This window comes from Ziziphus jujuba, chromosome 9 (assembly GCF_031755915.1).
Source record: "Ziziphus jujuba cultivar Dongzao chromosome 9, ASM3175591v1".
Classification (NCBI taxonomy): domain Eukaryota; kingdom Viridiplantae; phylum Streptophyta; class Magnoliopsida; order Rosales; family Rhamnaceae; genus Ziziphus; species Ziziphus jujuba.
Genome location: NC_083387.1, coordinates 12176118 through 12199091, shown reverse-complemented (window position 1 = coordinate 12199091; position 22974 = coordinate 12176118). Strand labels below are relative to the sequence as shown.

The 22974-nt window shown below is 34.0% G+C and overlaps 1 protein-coding gene, 1 long non-coding RNA gene and 1 pseudogene across 2 annotated transcripts; all 3 read right to left on the bottom strand.

Annotated features, from left to right (window-relative positions):
- Window positions 1-3: 3 nt before the first annotated feature.
- Window positions 4-1669, bottom strand: LOC132799482 (uncharacterized). The gene is made up of 2 exons (XR_009634130.1): window positions 1076-1669; window positions 4-962 (listed from the first exon to the last, which is right to left on the bottom strand). It is a non-coding gene; the product is annotated as an uncharacterized LOC132799482 (long non-coding RNA).
- Window positions 1670-2247: 578 nt separating this feature from the next.
- Window positions 2248-10750, bottom strand: LOC125419821 (UDP-glucose flavonoid 3-O-glucosyltransferase 7). Its single transcript, XM_048466324.2, has 2 exons — window positions 10291-10750; window positions 2248-3258 (listed from the first exon to the last, which is right to left on the bottom strand). The coding sequence occupies exons 1-2, from the start codon at window positions 10748-10750 to the stop codon at window positions 2387-2389; spliced, it is 1332 nt and encodes a 443-aa protein (XP_048322281.2). The 3' UTR covers window positions 2248-2386.
- Window positions 10751-21085: 10335 nt separating this feature from the next.
- Window positions 21086-22562, bottom strand: LOC125419822 (scopoletin glucosyltransferase-like; annotated as a pseudogene).
- Window positions 22563-22974: the final 412 nt, after the last annotated feature.

The following is a 22974-nucleotide window of genomic DNA, read 5'->3' as shown; positions in this document are numbered from 1 at the left end:
AAATATTAGAAAAGTCACCAAAGACCTTCTTCAACCCACAATCATTTCATGACATTGTTAAAACGACCTTTTCAGTGGAATTGACTTGTAAAACTCAGAACGAAACAATATATATATAGAAAAGCAAGCCTAGTCAATAAAATAACAGAACTCTTCTAACTTGAATGACGGACCATCCTACGTAGTTTCAATTCTTCAATTAAGGCGCTCAAGTCATTCTGAAGACCCACCTTCTTCGACAGCCTTTCTTGCCATTTCCCCAAGAACTCTGGCTCTGCTTCCTCACTCTCCATAAATGGCCTCACAGCTTTCTCTATGGCTTCCCTCTTCACAAGTCCCCCATAATTATACTCTTCCGCTGGTTACCGACACCGAACCCCATTCCAAGTATTTTGAGTGATCAGCTTCTCATTGTAAAATTGCTCAGCCCAGACTGGCCATGTGACCATTGGCAACCCTGCGCAAGTGCCCAACCTCTTATGATCAGTCCCTTTCCTTCATTCAGGCAACCAGTCTGCTTTAACACCTCCTTGCTCTTCTTTCTTCACAACCCAAATGAATTCCTGCCCTGAAGCTTCAGGACTAAATGCAATCTCCAATAGCTAAGCATCGTCAAAATCTGCCAAACTTCCAAAACAAACATAAACAACTTAAATTGGGTTTCTTCAAATCAAGCCAATTCATGAATTCTTGTACATCAATGGAGGGTTCTATTCCCCCGTTTGCTCCGGCAAGGTTATTGCATAATAACAGAGGCCCGATGTGCCATGCCTTAATTCCCAATTCCTCCCTGTAATGATCAGCATAAACCGGTTCGAGCACGTAGAAGCTGTTAATCAGAATTCCTTAGCTTCTCTTCACCACTTCTGGAATTTCGTTGTAGAGTTTTAACAATTCCGATTCCTCATTGTCCTCTCTAAGAATTTCTGGTGATTGGGTTTTTGTGAACGTGATGTTATCACCTGGCAAACAGAGAATGAGGGACGAATTTGAATCAGAAGAGACGGTCTTTTGAAAAGATACAAGCATAAGGAAACACACATAGAGAAAAAAACAGGTTGTATGGAAAATCAACCCAGGAATCCCATGTCGAGCCGCAACGTGGGTATCCTAAGGAAAGAGAATGTCGGCCACAAGGCAGTCGGGACGGTGTTGTTGTAGAAGCCGTTCAAGTTGTGGAGCAAGCATGGCAGTAGCCTTGTAGAATTTGGATTGCAGATCAGGGGAAGAGGCTATGTGAACGCTCTCGCATGCAATCCGTTCTCCACGCATGGAAATTCGAACGTTAAAACATTGATGAAAGAATCTTAAACGCCGATGTTTTGGAGAAAAGAGGGACATGGCAAGGAGTGGTAGTAATGGTTGCTTTCAAACCTCGAGAAGCGAATAGCTTGACCATGTCTATGGTGCGTATGATATGGCCTTGAGCCATGAAGGGGAAGAAGAATATTGAAAGTGATGTGTTCTACTTTCCATTTTGGCTCTTTCTGAAGTTGCTACTCAACGAAGGTGAAGCAGTAGCAAAATTGCAGGTCTCCCAAAAGCTTTGTAAATGCTATGGAGTGTGGACCCTTTTTTCTTATTTTATTTTTTATTTTTTGTTTTTTGACATCTTACTGTCTATAGTAATTACTTTTTGGTTTCTGAATTAATATTTATATTGGTACTGTGACAGCCTACAGTGACAAGAATCCTCCACCCAATATCTGAAAAAAAAAATAATAATAATAAAACCAAACAAACATGGATCATATTGATATTATACCTTTCAATTAAAATGGTAATTTTGAACTGTATTAGTAAAATACATAAATTTTAAAGGGTAAAACCCACAAACCTAAATCCCGTATCCATAGCTTCTTCAATGCAGCTACTTTCTCCTTGGGTTACTTGAAAATTCAAGCAGCTAAATAGAATATGAAAAGTTTTTAGATTAGACTTTATGTGTTGATTGATATATTTTTTCTTATTCAATATTGTTTTTCATATTGAATTAGAAATGAATAAGAATGATAAAACAAAAATTAGAAATTTTTTTAAAAGCAAAAACAAAAGATAAATCTTTTTTTTTTTTTTTTGGTTGGTTAAATGACATTGGTACCCAACACTAGCATGTGTCCCAGTTAAAATGGATATTAGATAAAAACTCCCAATCCAAATCTCTTATAATTTAGGTTTATAATGTTGAGCAACCAGCATTGTTCGACAATATATACTGTTTCCAATATTGTTACCACATGAAATAAAATTAGAAATTAGAGGCATTTTAATGTTGTTGTTCCAGGTTATTCCTCCAACCAAACAAACCTCTAATTTCTTATAAAACTGCCTTGAAAGCACATAAAATTCCAAAAGAAAAAACATTGAAAGCACACATACATATAGTCTAGCTTGAATCAGGGACCATCTTACGTTGTTTTAATTCTTCAATTAAGGCATTTAAGTCTGAGCAAGAAGACCCACCTTCTTCAACAGCCCCTTTTGCCATTTCCCCAAGGGCCCTAGCTCTGCTTCTCATTTCCTCTGCTTCCTCACCTACCATAATACGACTCACAGCATTCTCTATGGCTTCCCTCTTCATACAGTCAACCATAAACATACTCCATCGCCGATTATCGATACTGACACCGATTCCAAGTATTTGAGTGATCAGCTTCTCATTGTAAAACTGGTCGGCCAAGACTGGCCATGTGACCATTGGCAACCCTGCACAAATACCTTCCAGCGTTGAGTTCCATCCACAATGTGTTACAAATCCACCCATAGCTTCATGTTGAAGGATCAGCATTTGGGTTGCCCAACCTCTTATAATCAGTCCCTTTCCTTCCATTCTCTTCTCAAATCCTACGGGCAACCACTCTGCTTTAACACCTTCATGCTTTCCTTTCTTCACAACCCAAATGAATTCCTGCCCTGAAGCTTCAAGACCATGTGCAATCTCCAGTAGCTGAGCATCGTCGAAATCTGCCAAGCTTCCAAAACATACATAAATAACTGAATTTGGTTTCTTGGAATTAAGCCAATTCATGCATTCGTGTTCATCAATGGAGGGTTCCATTCCCCTGTTCGCTCTGTCTTCTTCATCCATCTTATTGTATAAGAACAGCGGGCCAATGTGCCATGACTTAAATCCCAATCCCTTCCTGTAATGATCAGCATAAACCCGTTCGAGCTCGTACAAGCTATTAACCAGGACCCCATAGCTCCTCTCGTTTGTTTCATTAATTTCTCTGAACAATTTCACAAATTGGGTTTCCTCTGTTGAATTAAATTAATATTTGTGGACTTGGCATAATCAATTACTCACTTACAGGGCCTATTTATGCCATTAATGGGACTGGCTTATTTTATTATTTTGTAGTAGGGCCCTTGGTCACACACTCTCTATAAGACTCTAGTTGGCCCATTGGACTGGAGGACCAACTCTCTTTATAAGCCCAATGACTTATCCATATTTTTCCTAGTATAATTATATTATCAAATTATTATTATTTTATGTGTGTCAAAATTAATGGATAAGTCTGACTTGCAGAGACTATTTAAAGGTTTAGGGCAAGCAAACAATTGAGGATATACGGTATTTTGATATTAGGGTTTTCAGAGATTTGAGAGTGGTTTGAGAGTAGTGTGTCCATAGGCACTACTTTACATTGTTTTCTATTTTGCAGGATTAAAGATCTAATTTACCAATGGCTGCGTTTGGAGGTTAGTAATTTATGATTTATGGAATTTATTATGCATATTTAGATCCATAAAAATTCTAACAATTGGTATCAGAGCACATGGTTAATATGCATAGTAAATTTCTTTGGAGTTTATTGCAGTTAGCATGTGAATATTGATCTGTGTTTTTGCCATTATTATTAGTGTTCTAGATATATAAATATATACTCATGGTCGTTTTTGTTTGTTCTTAAATAAAAAAAAAAAATTATTTGTAAATATCGGGCTTGTTCAAAAAAAAAAAAAAAAAAAACTGGGTTTTCGGCCATGAATTTCACATACTGATTTTCTGGGTTTTGGACCAAATTGATTTGGGGAAAAGTTTCCCAAGAATACACGAAACAAACAACATCAATTTTGCCTAAAATTTGCTCGAATTTCTTGTGTTTCCATGGGTTTTTTGTTTGTGTTTTGGCCGAAAATAAACCTAGCTTGGATGTTTATTTTGAGTTGATTTTGAATCAAATTTGTTTATGGGAAACGTTGCCCAAGGGAAGACGAAACTAACGCCGCCAGAATCGTCGGAAAAGGTGGCCGGAACGGTGAGTTTTGGCCGGGTAAGCATAGCGGGTCGCGTGACCCGTTTGGACTGGAACCCGGTTGGCTGAAGAAGATGAGAGAAACGACGTGTAGTTTCGGGGTAGTGCTGACGTCATCTGCTGACGTCAGCACGACACGTCGTTTGCTGACGTCAGCAGGCCAAAAAAAAAAAAAAACTTATTTATTTTTATTGATTTATTTTTGTTTATTTATTAATTAATTTAGTGATTCAATTGTTCAATTTATTTATTTATTGTTTGTTTATTTGTTTAATTATCACATTTCAATTTTATTAAATTAAATCAAATATTTATTATTGGAAAATTGGATTGTGTGAGCTTACCCAAAGAGGCTTTGTGCCTAGTTGGTATAGTAGTGTGGGATTTTAGGTACTCACCTGTTGTGAGACTTATTTTATCTGCATTATGTGTACCAATGTAATATATATGGGCATAGTGGATGGGATGTTTTATATTTGCCTATTTCATGAAATTGCCAATATGTTATTTTTCTCCCACTTATTAACCAGGGTCTATATGGGTAATTAAGCTACCCTGTCGGTAGTTCTAGTTGCTTTGTATGACGCCTGGAATGGCAATGGAAGTTAATTAAATGCCATGTATTGCAGGTTCTGAGTTGCCCTGTCGGTGATTCAGTTCAATGCATTTGATTGTGGTTATTTGGTTGACTGTCCCTGGCCCGCGTAAGGGTATCTTCAGTGCTACAAAGACCCTAAGCGATATTTATGTTTGTGTTTTTTGTGTTGAGGGGCTGGAAAATAGTAATTGAATTGTCTTAAATTTTTTAAATGTCTTGTTGTTTACTATTTTCACAGCTAGTAGCACCCCAAATCTTATGCCTATGACTGCCATGATGAAATTGGATGGGACAAATTATCAGAAATGGAAGAAAACCTTAGTTATGAATTTGACCTTCATGAAATTGGATTTGGCTTTGGAGATAGATCCACCAGAGATTCCGACTGATGAAAGTACTGTAGCAGCTAAGAAGCTTTATGAGGATTGGAAGCACTCTAATAAGTGCTGTATGATGATGATGGAGAATTACATGGATGAGGCCATATATGCTAGTATTCCTAAAGTGGATACCGCAAAGGGACTTCTTGAGGAGATAGGAAAGAAGTTTATCAAGTTTGATATGAATGAGAAGCATCATTATTTGGACCTATTGAACAATACCAAGTATGATGGTATTAAAGGAGTAAGGGACCATATTATGCTACTTTCTTCTTATTATAATAAGCTGAAGGATCTTAAGATGGACATTGGAGAGGAGTTCTTGACCTATTCTATAATGAGGAGTCTTCCATCCCAGTTTGATAATATCAGGTCGAGTTTGAATACTAAGAAAGAATGTTGTAGTTTGGAGGAATTGACTACTATCCTTGTCAAGGAAGAGGATGATATTAAATTAAGTAAGTCTAGGTCTGTTGCTATGGTTTCACATCAGGTAGATAAGTCCAAGAAGTTTTTCCAAAAGAAGGGACAAGGATTCAAGCTAGGACAAGGTTTCAAGCCTGGGCAGGGTTTTAACCCCAATAGGAAGAAGTTTTCTGGTATAAAGCCTAAAGGACCTAGGGATGGTGGTTTTCAGATTAGAGAAAGGAAAGAGTACTTTAATGGAAGATGTGGATACTGCAATAAAGTTGGACACAAGAAGATAGACTGTTGGACCTTAAAGGGAAAGCAAGAGAAGAAAGGTAATATTTTAATGATTGAGACCAATATTATCGATGTGCCTATGAATTCTTGGTGGTTAGATACTGGAGCTACATTTCATGTTACTAATTCATTGCAGGGGATGATAAGCCGAAGGGGCCCAACCAATCTTGAGCAGCATGTTTATATGGGAGATAGCTCAAGAGTGAAGGTGGACATTGTGGGAACAATCAAGTTGAAGCTTTCCACTGGATATGCTTTGGAGTTGCAAGAAGTTTCTTATGTACCTTCAATAAGAAGAAACTTGTTATCTATTTCTGTTTTGGATAGTCAAGGTTATAGTTTTTTGTTTGGAAATAACAAAGTTGAATTATTTAAGGATGGTAAAGTTGTTGGTTTTGGAACTTTATGTGGCAATTTATATAAGCTTGATTTATTTAATAATGGTCTCAATTTCTCTGTTAATTCTATTGTTGCTTCCAAACGCCCAAGAGTTAATGACAATTCCTCAATGTTATGGCATAAACGTTTGGGACATATTTCTAGGCACAGGATGGAAAGGTTAGTGAAGGATGGGATACTTCCTAATCTTGATTTCTCTGATCTGTTGACTTGTGTTGAATGTGTGAAAGGGAAGTTAACTGCCAAGGTAAGAAAGGATAAGTTAGCTAGGTGTGGAGATGTTTTGGAGTTAATCCACACTGACATATGTGGACCTTTTACACCAATTGCTTTGGGTGGTTATAGATATTTTATTACCTTCATTGACGATTACTCGCGTTATGGACATGTTGAGCTTATTCGTGAGAAGTCAGATTCTTTAGTTGCCTTTAAAGAGTTTAAGGTAAAGATGGAGCTTCAAAAGAATAAGAAAATAAAAGCTGTAAGGTCTGATAAAGGTGGTGAGTTTTATGGTAGGTATGATGAAACTGGAAGGAACCCAGGGCCTTTCGCTATTTATTTGTGTGAGTGTGGCATAGATGCGCAATATACGATGCCTGGTACACCTCAGCAAAATGGCATAGCTGATAGAAGGAATAGAACTTTGTTGGATATGGTGCGGTCTATGTTGGCAAATTCTAGGTTGCCAGATTATTTGTTGGGAGAGGCTTTAAGGACGACAGCTTATATTTTGAATCAAGTTCCAAGTAAGTCCGTTCCTAAGACACCTTTTGAGTTGTGGTCAGGAAGAAAGCCTAATTTGCATCATTTTCGAATATGGGGTTGCAAAGCTGAAGTAAGGATTTATAATCCTCAAATTCAGAAGTTGGATCCTAAAACCATTAGTGGATATTTTGTTGGCTATTGTATAGGATCTAGGGGTTCAAGATTCTTTTGTCCTTCTCACACCACTAGGATCGTGGAATCAGACAGGGCCATTTATTTTGAAGATGATTTTGGGTTTGGTGATAGTAATGGTCCAAAGGAATCTCAATTTAGAGAAGAAAGTGTTTTCATTCCCAGTATAGTTGTTCCTAATAGAGATATTGTTGATCCAGTAGTTGATGAACCAGTAGTTGGTCAGAATGAACTTATTGTTGAAGAGCAGGATATTCCAGCTATTGCAGATGCTAATGTACCCTTGAGGAGGTCACAAAGGACTAGGAGATCAGCTATTCCTGATGACTATGAGGTTTACTTGCAGGAGCATGAGTTTGACATAAGTGATGATTCAGATCTAGTCACTTATGAGGAAGCCATAAGCAGTTCAAATTCAAAATTTTGGTTGGATGCAATGGAAGATGAAATGAAATCCATGGAGTCAAATGGAGTATGGGATTTGGTTGAGTTACCAGAGGGTAGCAAGCCTATTGGGTGCAAATGGGTCTTTAAGACTAAAAAGGACTCCAATGGTCAAGTGGAGAGGTATAAGGCTAGACTTGTAGCTAAAGGGTTTAGCCAGAAGGAAGGAATTGATTATACAGAGACTTTCTCTCCTGTATCCACAAAGGATTCTTTTAGAATTATTATGGCGATTGTGGCGCATTATGACCTGGAGTTGCATCAGATGGATGTCAGAACTGCTTTTCTGAATGGTGATTTATATGAGGATGTATTTATGGTTCAACCAGTTGGTTTCCAACAAACGGGGAATGGTAATTTGGTTTGTAAGCTTAAGAAATCTATTTATGGTCTTAAGCAAGCTTCAAGACAATGGTATCTTAAGTTTGATGAGGTTGTCATCCAAAATGGCTTTAAGGAGAATGTTGTTGATAGATGCATATATATGAAGGTCAGTGGGAGCAGTTTTATAGTTCTGGTGTTGTATGTTGATGACATACTTTTGGCTACTAATAACACTGACCTATTAGCTGAGACAAAGCAGATGTTGTGCAACCATTTTGATATGAAAGATCTTGGTGAGGCTTCTTTTGTTTTGGGCATCAAGATTGTTCGAGATAGGACTAATTATGTAGTGCAATTGTCTCAGAGAGCTTATATTGATAGAATTCTTAAGAGATTTGATATGCATAATTGTTCTCCTGGAAGTGTACCGGTTACGAAAGGTGAAAAGTTTTCTAAAGATCAGTGTCCCAAGAATGATAGAGAAAGGATGACAATGAAGAATGTTCGCTATTCTTCAGCAGTAGGTAGTTTGATGTATGCTTAAGTATGTACACGGCCTGATATAGCCTTTGCTGTGGGTGTGCTTGGTAGATTTATGAGCAATCCTGGTCCTATTCATTACCAAGCAGTTAAGAAGGTCTTTAGGTATCTTCAGGGTACTAAAGATCATATGTTGACATATCGTCGCACCAACTCTCTTGAAGTAGTGGGTTATAGTGATGCAGACTATAAAGGTTGTGTGGATGATAAGAAATCTACCACTGGTTATATATTTATCATGGCAGGAGGTGCTGTGTCTTGGCGGAGTGCCAAGCAGTCAGTGACAGCATCCTCGACTATGGAGGCAGAATATGTGGCGTGTTATGAGGCTACCCGTCATGCAGTTTGGCTACGGAATTTTATCCGTGATTTAGGAGTGGTTGACTCCATTGAGAGGCCTATTATGATGTATTGTGATAATACTGCAGCGGTGTCTTTCTCCAATAATTTAAAAGGTACTCCTGGTGCGAAGTACATTGATGTGAAATATTTTGTGGTAAAGGAGAAAGTTGAAGAGGGCCTCATTACTGTTGTTCACACGCCGACTTATAGCATGGTGGCAGATCCACTGACCAAGGCTTTACCGGTAGGCATATTTGAGGAGCATGTGTCCCGTATGGGATTGTTAAGCAATTGAGACTGCTGTGGGTCAGTGGGAGTTTGTTATGTTTTCTGTAGTAATATCCATGTTGAGAATTATTTATTTCTTTGAATATTTTAATACATTGATGTATGTGGATCATTATTTATTTATGAGATGATTTATTACACATATTATTGCTCCTTATATTTACAGGCCTGTTGAGACTATTAGTCTATGTATATGTGTATGTTGATCCACAGGTGCCATGGTGAATCCCTACTACCTAGTTTGGGTATATTCTTGTATCCTATCGATACGCAATGTACTTGAATGAAATGGTTTTGTGTGTTGGGGGATTGCACATGGTTAGGTAAATCTCTACTACCTAGACTGAGTTTATGGCATGCAAAGTGCTCAGTTGAAATGGTAACATGTTTTGGGAGATTTACTGAGAGAATCTCTACTGCCTAGTCTAGTATATTGTTGTGCCCTGTCGGTATACTATATATTTGGATGAAATGGCATTATGGTTCGGGAGATTCTATAGTAAGTGAGTTTCGATTATATGATGATGATTATGCAGTCCAAGTGGGAGAATGTTGAATTAAATTAATATTTGTGGACTTGGCATAATCAATTACTCACTTACAGGGCCTATTTATGCCATTAATGGGACTGGCTTATTTTATTATTTTGTAGTAGGGCCCTTGGTCACACACTCTCTATAAGACTCTAGTTGGCCCATTGGACTGGAGGACCAACTCTCTTTATAAGCACAATGACTTATCCATATTTTTCCTAGTATAATTATATTATCAAATTATTATTATTTTATGTGTGTCAAAATTAATGGATAAGTCTGACTTGCAGAGACTATTTAAAGGTCTAGGGCAAGCAAACAATTGAGGATATACGGTATTTTGATATTAGGGTTTTCAGAGATTTGAGAGTGGTTTGAGAGTAGTGTGTCAATAGGCACTACTTTACATTGTTTTCTATTTTGCAGGATTAAAGATCTAATTTACCAATGGCTGCGTTTGGAGGTTAGTAATTTATGATTTATGGAATTTATTATGCATATTTAGATCCATAAAATTCTAACATCCTCATCATCCGTATCAAAATCTGGTAATTGGCTTCTAGTTAAGCTAATCTCACCAGGTAAATTAGGAATGAGGAAAGGATCACAATCAGAAGTAACATCCTTGTGAGGTGCATAACGATACACACACACGGTAGCACACAGGGCGAAGAAACAGGTTCCGTGGAAGATCAACCTCGGAATCCCATACCGTGCTGCGACATCTGTAGCCCAGGGAAAGAGCATGTCAGCTACAAGGCAATCGAGACGGTATTGTTGTAAGAGCTGGTCAAGTTTTGTGCCAAGAGTTGTAGTAGCTTTGAAGAATTTGGATAGCAGATCAGGTGTGGAAGCCATGTCAAGGCTTTGACACCCTTGTGGCAATCCGTTCTCGGCACAAGGAAATTCCAACGTTAGAACATTGATCAAAGAACCATAAACGCTGGTTTTTTGGATGGTTTTGGAGAGAAGATGAACATAGTAAGGGGTGGTGATAATGGTTGCTTTGTGACCTCGAGAAGCAAAAAGCTTGACCATGTCTATGGTGGGTATGATATGGCCTTGAGCCATGAAAGGAAAGAAGAAAATGTGAAGCTGATGGGTTTTTTCCATTTGGTGTTTTGCAAAACTTTGCCAATCAATGAAGGAGGTGTAATTTCAGGCTTGCAGGCCACCAGAGGTTTGAATCGTGGTCAAACTGTGGTGGACCTTTCTTGTTTTACTTCTATTACTGACAAACTGACATCTCACTTTAATAATGGTATAATGATATACTACTGGTTTCTAATTTTTTTTTTTTGAAAAAAATTTATAGATAATTTTTGCATATGCCTTTACAAACATAATATTCTCTGCTGTTAAATTAAGGGAGGAAGCCATTATTTCTTCTAACAAATTGTAAGCAATATGATAGAACAAAATAACAATAACAAAGATAACTAAATAAATTATTCGAGTAATATTATTAATTTTATTTATGCGCAGCTGGTGTAGTGATGAACAGCTAATGGGAAGAAGGAAATGAAATGGAAATGTTATTTTGTTTCTATGGATTAAATCCAGGTTTGATACAGGTTTTCAGAGTTTGAAAATTGATGGAATCATGCTGATTTTGTTAAATGTAATTATGGGCCAAGATTTTTTATTGGTTTTCTTTTTTTTTAGCTTGGATTTGAGATTTTTAATATTGTGTTGTTGGTTTTGCTTAAGGAAAACAATATAACATTGATAGAAATATTAAAAATCTGGAACTACAAAAATATTCAAACCAACAGAAATTTTGAAAAAAAAATTTATATATTTTATTAAAAATATAGAAACTTGTATTTGAAATGTTTAAAATGGTAAAAATTAATCATCAAAATTACAATTAGGATAATAATATTGATTAGATAGCACGTAAACAAGAAAAAAAAATATAGCAAATGATGTATATTTGTAACATGTATGATATTGAAATTTAATAAATATGATAAAATTTTTTGTATTTATAATATATTTTATAAATTTTAATGTGTGAAAATTTTTTGGTATATTTCAATTTGGGTTAATTACATTGTGCATCCTCGAGGTTTCCCTTAATTATATCTACCTTCAATGTTTCTATAATTACATTGCACACCTTCAAAGTTTTCCTTAATTACAATCAGATACATTTATGTTTCTATAATTATATTGCACATTCTCGAAGTTTTTTTCTTGATTACAATAGGGTACCTTTATGTTTTCATAATTACATCTGTCTTCCTTCTGACAAAATTTTATCAATAAAAATGTGCTCTTTTTCTTATGTAGTAATTAAAATTTTATTAATTGTCCCTTGTGTATATTAATTAAACATGGATTTTGATTGATTTGAAAAATAAAGTTTTTTTTTTTTTAATTTGAAAAGGTTGAAGCACAAAGGATAGTAAGTACAAGAATAACTATCAATTTTTAATGGCATCCTCTAGAATGTTTAAAACATAATTTTTACGTTTTCTAATTTTTTTTTTTTAAAATTTGTTTTCAAAACTTGTTTTTGAAAATGAATAGCCAAACTTGTGATATGTGCACTGGGGGGATTGGTGGACTTCATGTTTTCAACAACTACAACAGGGGTTATCTTGGTAATATTATATATTTTTATAAATTATGTATTTCCTGGTGATTCTAGCTTATAGCTATTTTTTTTTCCTTAATTTTTTTTTTCTTGGTAGAACTGGTTATGTATGATATTAAATATCGTAAAGTACAAGAAACATTTTTATTCTATAGTCATGGATAGCCTGCGTAATTTTTAATAGTTATATACAGAAAAGAAACTTTATATATATATATGTATAATTAAGGATCTTAGTCCTAAAATCCCACATCCATTTATTGCAAAATACATGTTAGTATTATCTTTTCATATTTGGCTAATTTCCTAAAATTTTTCCATGAACAACTCCAAAGGACGACTCAAATTTGGCCAAACAAGAATGGCCAAATTTGTTTGGCCATTCATTTTCAAAAACAAGCTTTGAAAACAAATTAAAAAAGAAGATAAAAATGAGAAAACATAAAAATTATGTTTTAAACATTCCAGAGGGTACCGTTAAAAATTGATAATTATTCTTGTACTTACTATTCGTTAAACTTCAACCCTTTTATATTAAAAAAATTTTATTTTTCAAATCAATCAAAATCTACATTTAATTAATATATACAATGGACAATTAATAAAATTTTAACTGTCACATAAAAAAAAGCGTATATTTTTTATAGATGAAATTTTGTTAGAAGGGAGAAGGATGTAATTATAGAAATATGAAAATATCTAATTATAATTAAGGAAAAAATCTCGAAAATATGCAATGAAATTATAAAAATATAAAAATATCTGGTTGTAATTAAAAAAAATTTTAAAAATATATAATATAATTATAAAAATATTAAAAATATCTTATTGTAATTAAGAGAATCTTAAAAAATATATAGTATAATTAACTCATTTGAATTTGAAATAAATATTTTAAAGTACAAAGGAAATAAACCTAAACTTAGGCCTAGAGCGCAAACGGTGCCTTTACCAACAATTGAAAAAAAAAAAAAAACTAGATAAAAATAAATAGATAAAAATTCTAGCTTTTAGGCAAAAACATAGAAAAATAAAAAATAAAAACTAAAAATCTAGCTTTTCTTTTACCCATCCACGTGGCATGTGTCATACCACCCATCTATCCATCATATCAAGTCTTAATCAATGTCAGAGTCCGTGCAATTTATCTTCCCCTTTCTCCGTAATTTCTTCATAATACTGAAATCGTCTAGAAAATCGTAGATTATGTATATATATATAGTTTTTTTAAAAAAATATTAATTTTATTGTGTACTTATATATATGTATGTTACAAAATTGATTGATGTTTATTTTTTTAAAATGTGTTGATTTTTTTATACGATCTGTATATATGAACAATTCACATCATAATATATATATATATATATATTTTCTTTTATATCTCTTTATGATTATCGAAGTGGTCGATTGCTTTTTTTTTATTTTTTATTTTCTATCATTTTGTCCATAAATAAATAAAATAATTTTTTTTTTTATAAAAATAGCATAGTGCAAGGAGCTAAAAAACCTAAAATTTAGTCTATAGCTGAAAATTCAATAGAAGATTTAATAATGACCATCAACTAGATTACCAAAAAAAAAAAAAAAAATTTAGGACTTCTTTAAAATGATACAGATGAAGATGTTGATGTTGTGCATCATGAAAATAATAAAATTGAAAACTTAAATGATTGAATTGATTGTAGGTCCATTCCCTCTAATATTTGTGGTTCAAGAATTTGAGATAATCTTAATATAAAATCTAGAGATTTTTTAGTAGGAAATGGTCCTATAAGAGATTTTTTTTTTTTTATTGGGAAACACTTCTAAAAATAAATTTTCTAGATAAGTATTGATTATAGGAGTTTATTTCGTAATTTTGCTTCTAGAAATGCAAGAAGAATTATTTTTATAAGATTTGTTGCATTTTCGAAGTTTACACGTTTATCTTTGGCAACATTTAAAAATATTATTAAAATAAGACAAAACAATAGCAATAGAAAAACGAGAATGGAAACAAAACATACAGATTTATGTGGAAAATGCTTGATGAAAAAAAACCATGGACAAAAAGAAATAAAATTTTATTGATCAAGATTGGTAAAAAAGATGAGCAAATAAAACAGCTAAAACTCAATATATCCGAAAACCCCCCCAAAACATAAAAATATATTGTACGGAATAAACCTTAAAACTGTACAGGTCCGTACCACAGGGGCACTGCCCCCGCATCTCTGTCGAGTTCAATGATGAGCTACAGTCTAAGGTCTATCAGCCCTCAACCTCCGCTACCACCACAAAGCACCAACTTTTCTCATAAAATAAATTTTACCAAACAAGTCACACCGTGAACTTTTTAGGTTGAGGTCAATAAGAATTCGAATCACCAACTCTAATCAAAAATAATAATTTAAAAAATATATTACAATTAACAAAATAACAATCTAGAAAAATAAATCAAAAATTACATCTTAATGTCTTAGGATCTAAGATGTGTTTTATATAATATTTTTAAAACAGATTAACTAATAACATTATTTTTTAAAATACAAAGGATGATTAAAAGCAAATGGTATGCACATTTGAAGGTTTTCTACATTGAGCTTGAAAATTTGCATGAACTCTATTACACTAGAAAGCATAAAGCTTTTAAGAAAATTATGGAGAAATGAAAAAATAAATAAACAAATAAAAGAATTTGATTTATTGCTGTATCTCAATTGAAAAAATGAAGCGAACTTATAGACTTTGTGTAGAAAACAATTTCACCGCAATGTCATGAACCATGCACAAAAAAAAGGCTTTCTCGAGGCTTAGCTGGAAAATTCTACACTTTTCATTCAAGATGGGTCCAAAAGGTTCTAGAATCATGGAAAACAACCTAAGCTTAGGAAGGTTCAAGAACATTGGAGAACAACCTAGACTTATGTAGTAACAAGCCTTTCTAGAATATTCTAGGATTATGTAGTAAGGTAGCTTTCTAGAATAGTCTACATAAATATCTAGGAGAATTATCTAGAACCTTATTTAGGATCATGTCATGTGTATGTCATCTAAAATGTTGTATTCTTATGATACGTGCCAAGCCCTCTATATAAAGGGTTGGCCCACTCATTTGTAATCAACCATGTAACCAAGCTTCCCGTAATACAAGCATTCTCTACATTCCCCATACTCTCTCAAACTCTTTAAAGCTCTCCTACTTCAATTCTACTTTACTATTTTTAGCTTCCACATTGTGTTAGCTTGTGGGCAAGGCTTACTTAGCAAAAAAGGTGCTAAGTGTCCCATGGGAGCGTTGTAAAATATAGACCCAAGACAGTAGGCCATTAATTCCAAAATGTTCAATAATTAACCTAAAAATGATTAACTATAAACATAAAGAAAAAATACGTTTTGACTTTTTTAGACTGTTACAAACATTTTTCCATCATAATTACTATTAAAACGTTTCAACAATAATTATGAAATCGTTCAACCATAAATCTCGGACGTTATAAAACATTTCTTTTAACTATTATACTTATTATTAAAACTCTTTAAATATACACGGGCATACTAGCATAGTTTAGGTATCAATTTTTATTCACCCAAGCATCATTTGAGCATATAATATGTATTAAGCCTCAAAATGGTCATCTATCATAGTTATCAAGTGATGTTTTCCCAACAAAAATAAAGAAAAGCACCATGTCCACATACTTTTTTTTTTTGGGCCCCTTGTTTTTAATGGGAAATGCTTTAATTATAATTTGAAAAATACAGAGAAACATAGGAATATATAGTCCCCTTCATGAAAAGCACAACTTTTCTATCTTAGAACAATGAGCAAAATGAGTTAGAGCGTGTTTGGTAGCATTTTTTAACTTCAAATAAGTGCTGTCCAAGGAATAGGGGAAAAAAAAAAATCTAGCTAAATGTTTTGAGCATATACTCTACATTAAACCTCAAAATGGTCACTTACCACGCTTATTAAACCATGTTTTTCCAAAAAGATTAAAAAAAAAGAAAAAGAGAACCACTATGTATGCATACTTTTTTTTGCCCCCTGTTCTTAATGGTGAATGATTTAATTATAATTTGAAAGATAAAAGAGAAACATATGAAATGGATAGTACCAGTTTATGAAAAGCACCAATGCTCTGTCTCAGGAACCGGTAAGTTCAAAACGATGAACAAAATGATTTAGAGAGTGTTTCGTGGCATTTTTGAAGCCCTAATAAATGTTGTCACCTGTAAAATTAGGAAAAAAAAAAGAAAAAAGAAGAAAAAAAAGCACCTAACTCCATGTTTAGCTACTCTTTAAGTCCTTTTTAAAATAAATAAATAAAAAGACCCCTAGTGCTTGTAAGATAAGCTCTCAGACCTCTCCGTGGAACCTTATTAGAATCCTAGGTTAGCTCTGATTAGTAAAAACCTCTGAAAGTTATATAGAAAATTTACCAGTATCTTCTTTTATAATAGAACTTGTTCTAGAAATCTATGCACAAAAAACACACTTCAAATGTATAACCATTTTATTCCTTCTCCTTACTACGCAAATTTTCTACAAGATTATAACACCTCAAAAAAAAATTAAAGTAATAAAGCACATAATAATTATTAATAAATAAACAACAATTAATGAGTCACCACATTCACAATTCAGTACCAAACCATTTTAGAAATTATTTTAAGAAGTAAAAGTATAACAGATATAGGAGCAATAATAATAAAGAGATAGAGAAAAAAAAAGAAAAAAGAAAAAAGAAAAAGAATTCTAATTTAGTTGCAGCAGCGAAAATAGATAGTCAGACAAACTTGCAACTGGACAGTCAATTTATTTATTATTTAAATATAGGGAATAGATTGGAAAATATGGAAAAATTAATGAGATGTTAATTATCTCAATGAATAGCATAAATTTAATTACTAACAATAATATTAGGTAAACAAACAAACAAATAAATAAATAAATAAATAAAATTGAAAAAAATAAATAAATCACTCAATCAATAACTAGGAAATTAAGAATTTAATGACGGCCAAGGTAAATTAAGGAATTTAAGAAAATATTTTGAAATATGATTTTCTCTCAAAATTTGTACTTGCTCACTTAATTTGAAAGATTCTCTATTTAAAAATTATTTTTTACAAAAAACTCATAATTTTGTATCCCCGAACATTTAAATATTTTTATGAGAAATAAAAATAAAAATAAAATAAGATAAGGTGAAATAAAATAAAATTTAAATAAGATTACAATAGATAAATATCCCAAAAATATTTGTTTGAAATAAATGAGTAAAATTAAAGGAAAAATAAAATAATATGGTATTATATTAAACAATTAAATATATTTAATAAATGAGCAACTAAACAATTTATATCCATAGTTTAAATAAATAAACATTTCCTAAAATTATTTCTAAAAAATGTATCAGGTGTTTACTTTATGCACAACACCATAAATCAAGTGGTACCAAGTGGAATTTGGCATCTCAAGCACCGCTTAACAAGGAGATAAGGAGAGATATCTGCAATCAAACATCTTGGCCTTCCTAAGGGTCGGTGCTTACAACCTATCATCTTACTGCTAAAGAAAGGACAGTTAATGCTCAATATGCAAAGTACGTATTAACCTCTCTCACTTAGCTCTTGTAGAATGACCAAATAATACTTACATGCTAACCAATAAATATGACAGAACATAATACTAATATTGTATGGTGCATCTTAAAATAGTAGAAATTTACAAATTTATCACAATACTATATTGATAAACTTTGACCTGGTGTTAACAACTTTCCAAACCCATAAAAAAATATTTAATTAATTTAAAACGCATTTATGAAACTCACAGCTTTTACCAAAAATAATTGATCAAAGAAATATCTCTCTCTCTCTCTCTCTCTATATATATATATATATATAACAACAATGGTGCTATACCACCCAACAAGGGCTTCTCCAACTCCATTAACAACCCCTTTGCCGCATGCCTATTGTTCAAGCCCTCAATCAATTTCGGCATCTTCACAGTATTTTTCCCAATCACCATTTAGATTTTGGAGCTTCTCATCATGTGGCTAATGACCTTCATAATATTTCTGGTCGCTTTGACTATGTTGGAATAGATGATATCGTAATTGGTAATGGTGAAGGTCTTAATATAACCGATGTTGATTCTATACATATTTATGCAAAAAATCGTTCCTTCTTATTATCTAATTAGTGTGTACCACATATATAAAACAATTTAGTTTTTTTATCTCTAAATTTTGCACAACTAATAATGTCAAAGTTGAATTCTCATCAAATGTTTTTTGTTGGGAAGGATTTGGCAACGGGATCGATCCTACTCCAAGGACCAATGAAGGTGGTACTTATGAATGGCCATCATCTAAAAATTCATCCACCATTGTTTGCATTCTCCAATATATAACTTTTAATCAAGATTGGTACAGTTAATTAGGATATGGCTCCAATAAAATTTTAAGATATTTAATTTCTTGTTATTCTCTTATAGTTTGCTCATCCAATCAATTTTGTTGTAATTCTTGTCAATGCTACAAAAGTCATAAACTTTCTTTTAATCTTCTATGACTAGTTCTACACCATTACAGCTGAAATATTTAGATGTATGGGGTCCTACACCAATAACTTTTATGGATGGTTACAAATATTACATCAACAAAATATTTGTTGATCATTATACAAAATATATTTAGTGTTCTCAATGGAATAGAAATCAATTTTATACTCTGTTTTTATTAAATTTAAAAACAACGTTCAACAATATTTTCAAAAACAAATTATTTCATTTTACTCTGATAATGGAAGAAAATTCTTTGCACTGAAATCTTATTTTGAAACAAATGTAATCACTTATTTTCTATCACTTCCCACACTTGAACACAACGGTTATGCAGAACGTCGTCATTGTTATACTAGAGAAACAGGTATAGCTTTGCCATCTCATGTTGGTGTATTTAAAAAATATTGAACTTATAGTCTTAGTGCTGGTGTTTATTTAATAAATAGGCTTCTAGCACCTATTTCGAATCTAAAATCATCTTACCAAATGCTTTTTCAAAAATCTCCCAATCGTAGCAATTTTAAAATGTTTTGGTGTCTCTATTATCCTTGGACAAAACCATATAACATGCATAAATTAGAGTCAAATTCCAAGCCTTATCTTTTCCTAGGTTATATGAAAAATCAAAGTGGTTATTAATGTTGCAATATTGTCAATGATTAATGTTTTTTTATCTAGGCATGTTGTCTTATTTTCCATATAATTCAATTATCTCTTCTAATAAATCTAACAAAAGTGGCATGTGGTGAACTTCAGGTTTGTCATGTTTCCAGTCAAGAGCAGCTAGTTGATACTGTGACAGCCCAAACCACCCGCATGTAGATATTGTCCGCTTTGGACCTAAGGAATTCTCTTACAACCCAGCCTTCACGGGTTTAAAAAGCGTCTCAGTGGTTAGGGGGAATCCTCTTCCAACCCCTACCTGCCAGTCCCACTGGTCCGGGCCTCCCAGGCCCAACCAAGATATTGTCTGCTTTGGAAGCTAGGTGGTGAGCCCAATCCTACCCCTCACGGTTTTACTTTCCCTCATAGGAATGCATCTACAAGAAAAAGGTATCCACACACTTATAAGCCATGCTTCGTTCCCCTTTCCAACCGATGTGGGATCTCACAATCCTCCCCCCTTGGGGTCCAGCATTCTCGCTGCCACATCGATCCGGGTCCGGCTCTGATATCATCTGTGACAGTCCAGACCATCTGCATATAGATATTGCCTGGGGAATCTTCTTACAACCCAGCCCTCAAGGGTTTAAAACGCATCTTAGTGGTTAGGGGGAATCCTCTTCCAACCCCTACCTGCCAGTCCCACTGCCCTGGGCCTCCTAGGCCCATCCGAGATATTGTCCGCTTTGGAAGCTAAGTAGTGAGCCCAATCCTACCCCTCACGGTTTTACTTTCCCTCATGGGAACGCATCTACAAGAGAAAGGTATCCACACGCTTATAAGCCATGCTTCGTTCCCCTTTCCAACCGATGTGGGATCTCACAGATACTCTCACCAAGCCATTGTCAAGGCAATATCTTCAATTGTTACAGTCCAAGCTAGGTGTGATTTTTAATCCCATTAGCTTGAAGGGGCTGTGATAAAGATTAGTGCAGTTATTGTTACATTATATATCCTTATCAACACTTGTAAATTAGTTTAAGTTGTAAGTTTGATTTAGTTTTATTGTTAAAGGGCACTTATCTATAGTAGCCGATTGTTATTATACTTGTATTTATGCTGGTCTTTACTCATGAATAAAGTGAGCGCTTCCATAAACTTGTGTGTCTCTTTACTTAAACTATTTAACCTGTTACATCGCGTACATAGAGATCTAAAAAATAACAGATATTCTTTATCACGTAAGTTTGTAAAATTAGAAATACTTGCATATTTGCCAATATTATTTGCAGTTTAATAAATGTATATTACATATGGGGGTTAACACCATAATACTGATTAGGAGTTTTTAAAAAATAAATTTAAGGGTTAAAACTATGGGACACCTACTTATTTTATTTTTTATGGGTTTTAAATTTAACATACATTAGTACATGTAATTGGAATAATTGTCCAATGGTAAATATGTTCTCAAATGATGATCTAGGATTCAAACCCCCCTTACTCTAGATAAAAAATTGATAAATTGTATGAACACAGCTATGTCGGCTGGGAAATTTAGGTGGAACATGTGTATCAAAGTGCTCATTTATGGAAGTAACTAGCCTTGTCATTTTGAACCACAACCATTGCTAATCAGCCTCATTTCTTCAATAAACGCATCCAAATCCAAGTAAGAGGACCCACCTTCATCCATAGCCCTTCTTGCCATTTCCTTAAATGCTATGGCTCTGCTTCTCATTTCTTTTGCTTCTTCACCCTCCATAATCCTACTCAGAGCCTTCTCTATGGCTTCCCTCTTCACACTGTCCTCGAGTAATCTACAACATTTCCGAGTGCCTACCCTAACACCAATTCCAAGTATTTGAGTCACCAACTTCTCATTGTAAAACTGCTCGGCCGACACAGGCCATGTCACCATTGGCACCCCTGCACAAACCCCTTCCAGCGTTGAGTTCCAACCACAATGAGTCACAAATCCCCCAACTGCTTCATGATCAAGAATTAGCAATTGGGGTGCCCAACCTCTCACAATTAGTTCTTGCCCTTCCATTTTCTTCTCAAATCCTTTTGGCAACCATTCTTCTACAACCCTTTCTTCATGCTTTTCTTTCTTCACAACCCAAATGAATTCCTGCCCAGAAGCTTCAAGACCCATTGCAATCTCCATCAGCTAAGCATCAGTGAAATCTGCCAAACTTCCAAAACATATGTAAATGACTGAATTGGGTTTCTTTGAATCAAGCCATTTCAAGCACTGGAATGCATCTATGGAAGGTTCAATTCCCCTGTTTGCTCTGTCGTCAGCCAGCTTATTTTATAAGAAAAGAGGGCCAATGTGCCAGGCCTTAATCCCCAAACATTTTGTATAATGATCAGCATATACAGGTTCAAGCTCATAAAAACTGTTAACCAGAACTCCATAGCTATTCTCCTCTGCTTCTTTAGTTGTTTTAAACAATTTTGCGAATTCTGTTTCCCCTTCATTCTTTGAAAATCAGATAGTTGGTTCCTTGTGAATTCAATATCACCTGGTAAATTTGGAATGAAAAACGGATCTATATCAGAAGAGACATTCTTGTGAGGTGAATAACGATATATGCAAAGGGAACCACAGAGAGAGAAATAACAGGTTCCATGGAAAATCAGCCTAGGAATCCTATATCGAGCAGAGACACCGGTAGCCCAGGGGAAGAACATGTCAGCCACAAGGCAGTGTGGACAGTGTTGTTGTAGAAGCTGGTCAAGTTGTGAATCGAGCATGGTGGTTGCTTTATAGAATTTTGGTAGCATATCATTAGAAGAAGCCATGTGAAAGCTCTCGCATCCCTGTGGCAGTCCGTTCTCCACACAAGGAAATTCGATAGTAAGAATATCGATTTGGGTTCCAGAAACTCTGTTTTTCTGGAAGGATTTGGAGAAAAGAGGGACATGATAAGGGGTGGTGACATTGGTTGCTTTGGAGCCTCGAGAAGCAAAAGGCTTAGCCATGTCAATGGTGGGTATGATATGGCCTTGACCCATAAAGGGGAAGAAGAATATGTGGAGCTGATTGGTTTTGCTTTCCATTTTGGTCTCTACAAGTATACGATGATGGAGAAGAAGAAGAAGAAGAAGAAGAAGAAGAAGAAGAGCACAGAGGGTCAGGCTAAGATACAGGAATTAATAAACGGAGATAATGCGAAAAAATTAATGACATCCACGAAACTTGATAATGTCTTAGTTTGGTCGATGTTCTTCTAATTCATAATTATGATTTGACATATCAAATAACTATTAAGTCCGTCACAAAAAATAGCTATATCATTATATCATTCCACTTTTAGCGTTAAAACGTAATTTATCCAAAATAAAATAAAAAATAAAAAATAAGAGTTTAAACATAATTATATATAATAACAGACTTTATTTGTTCAAAAAGATGTAAAAAATTTTTGATGTCTGAACATTTTGCTGTTGAATATTCTTTAATAGTCGGTCAGGATAGATATTACTAAT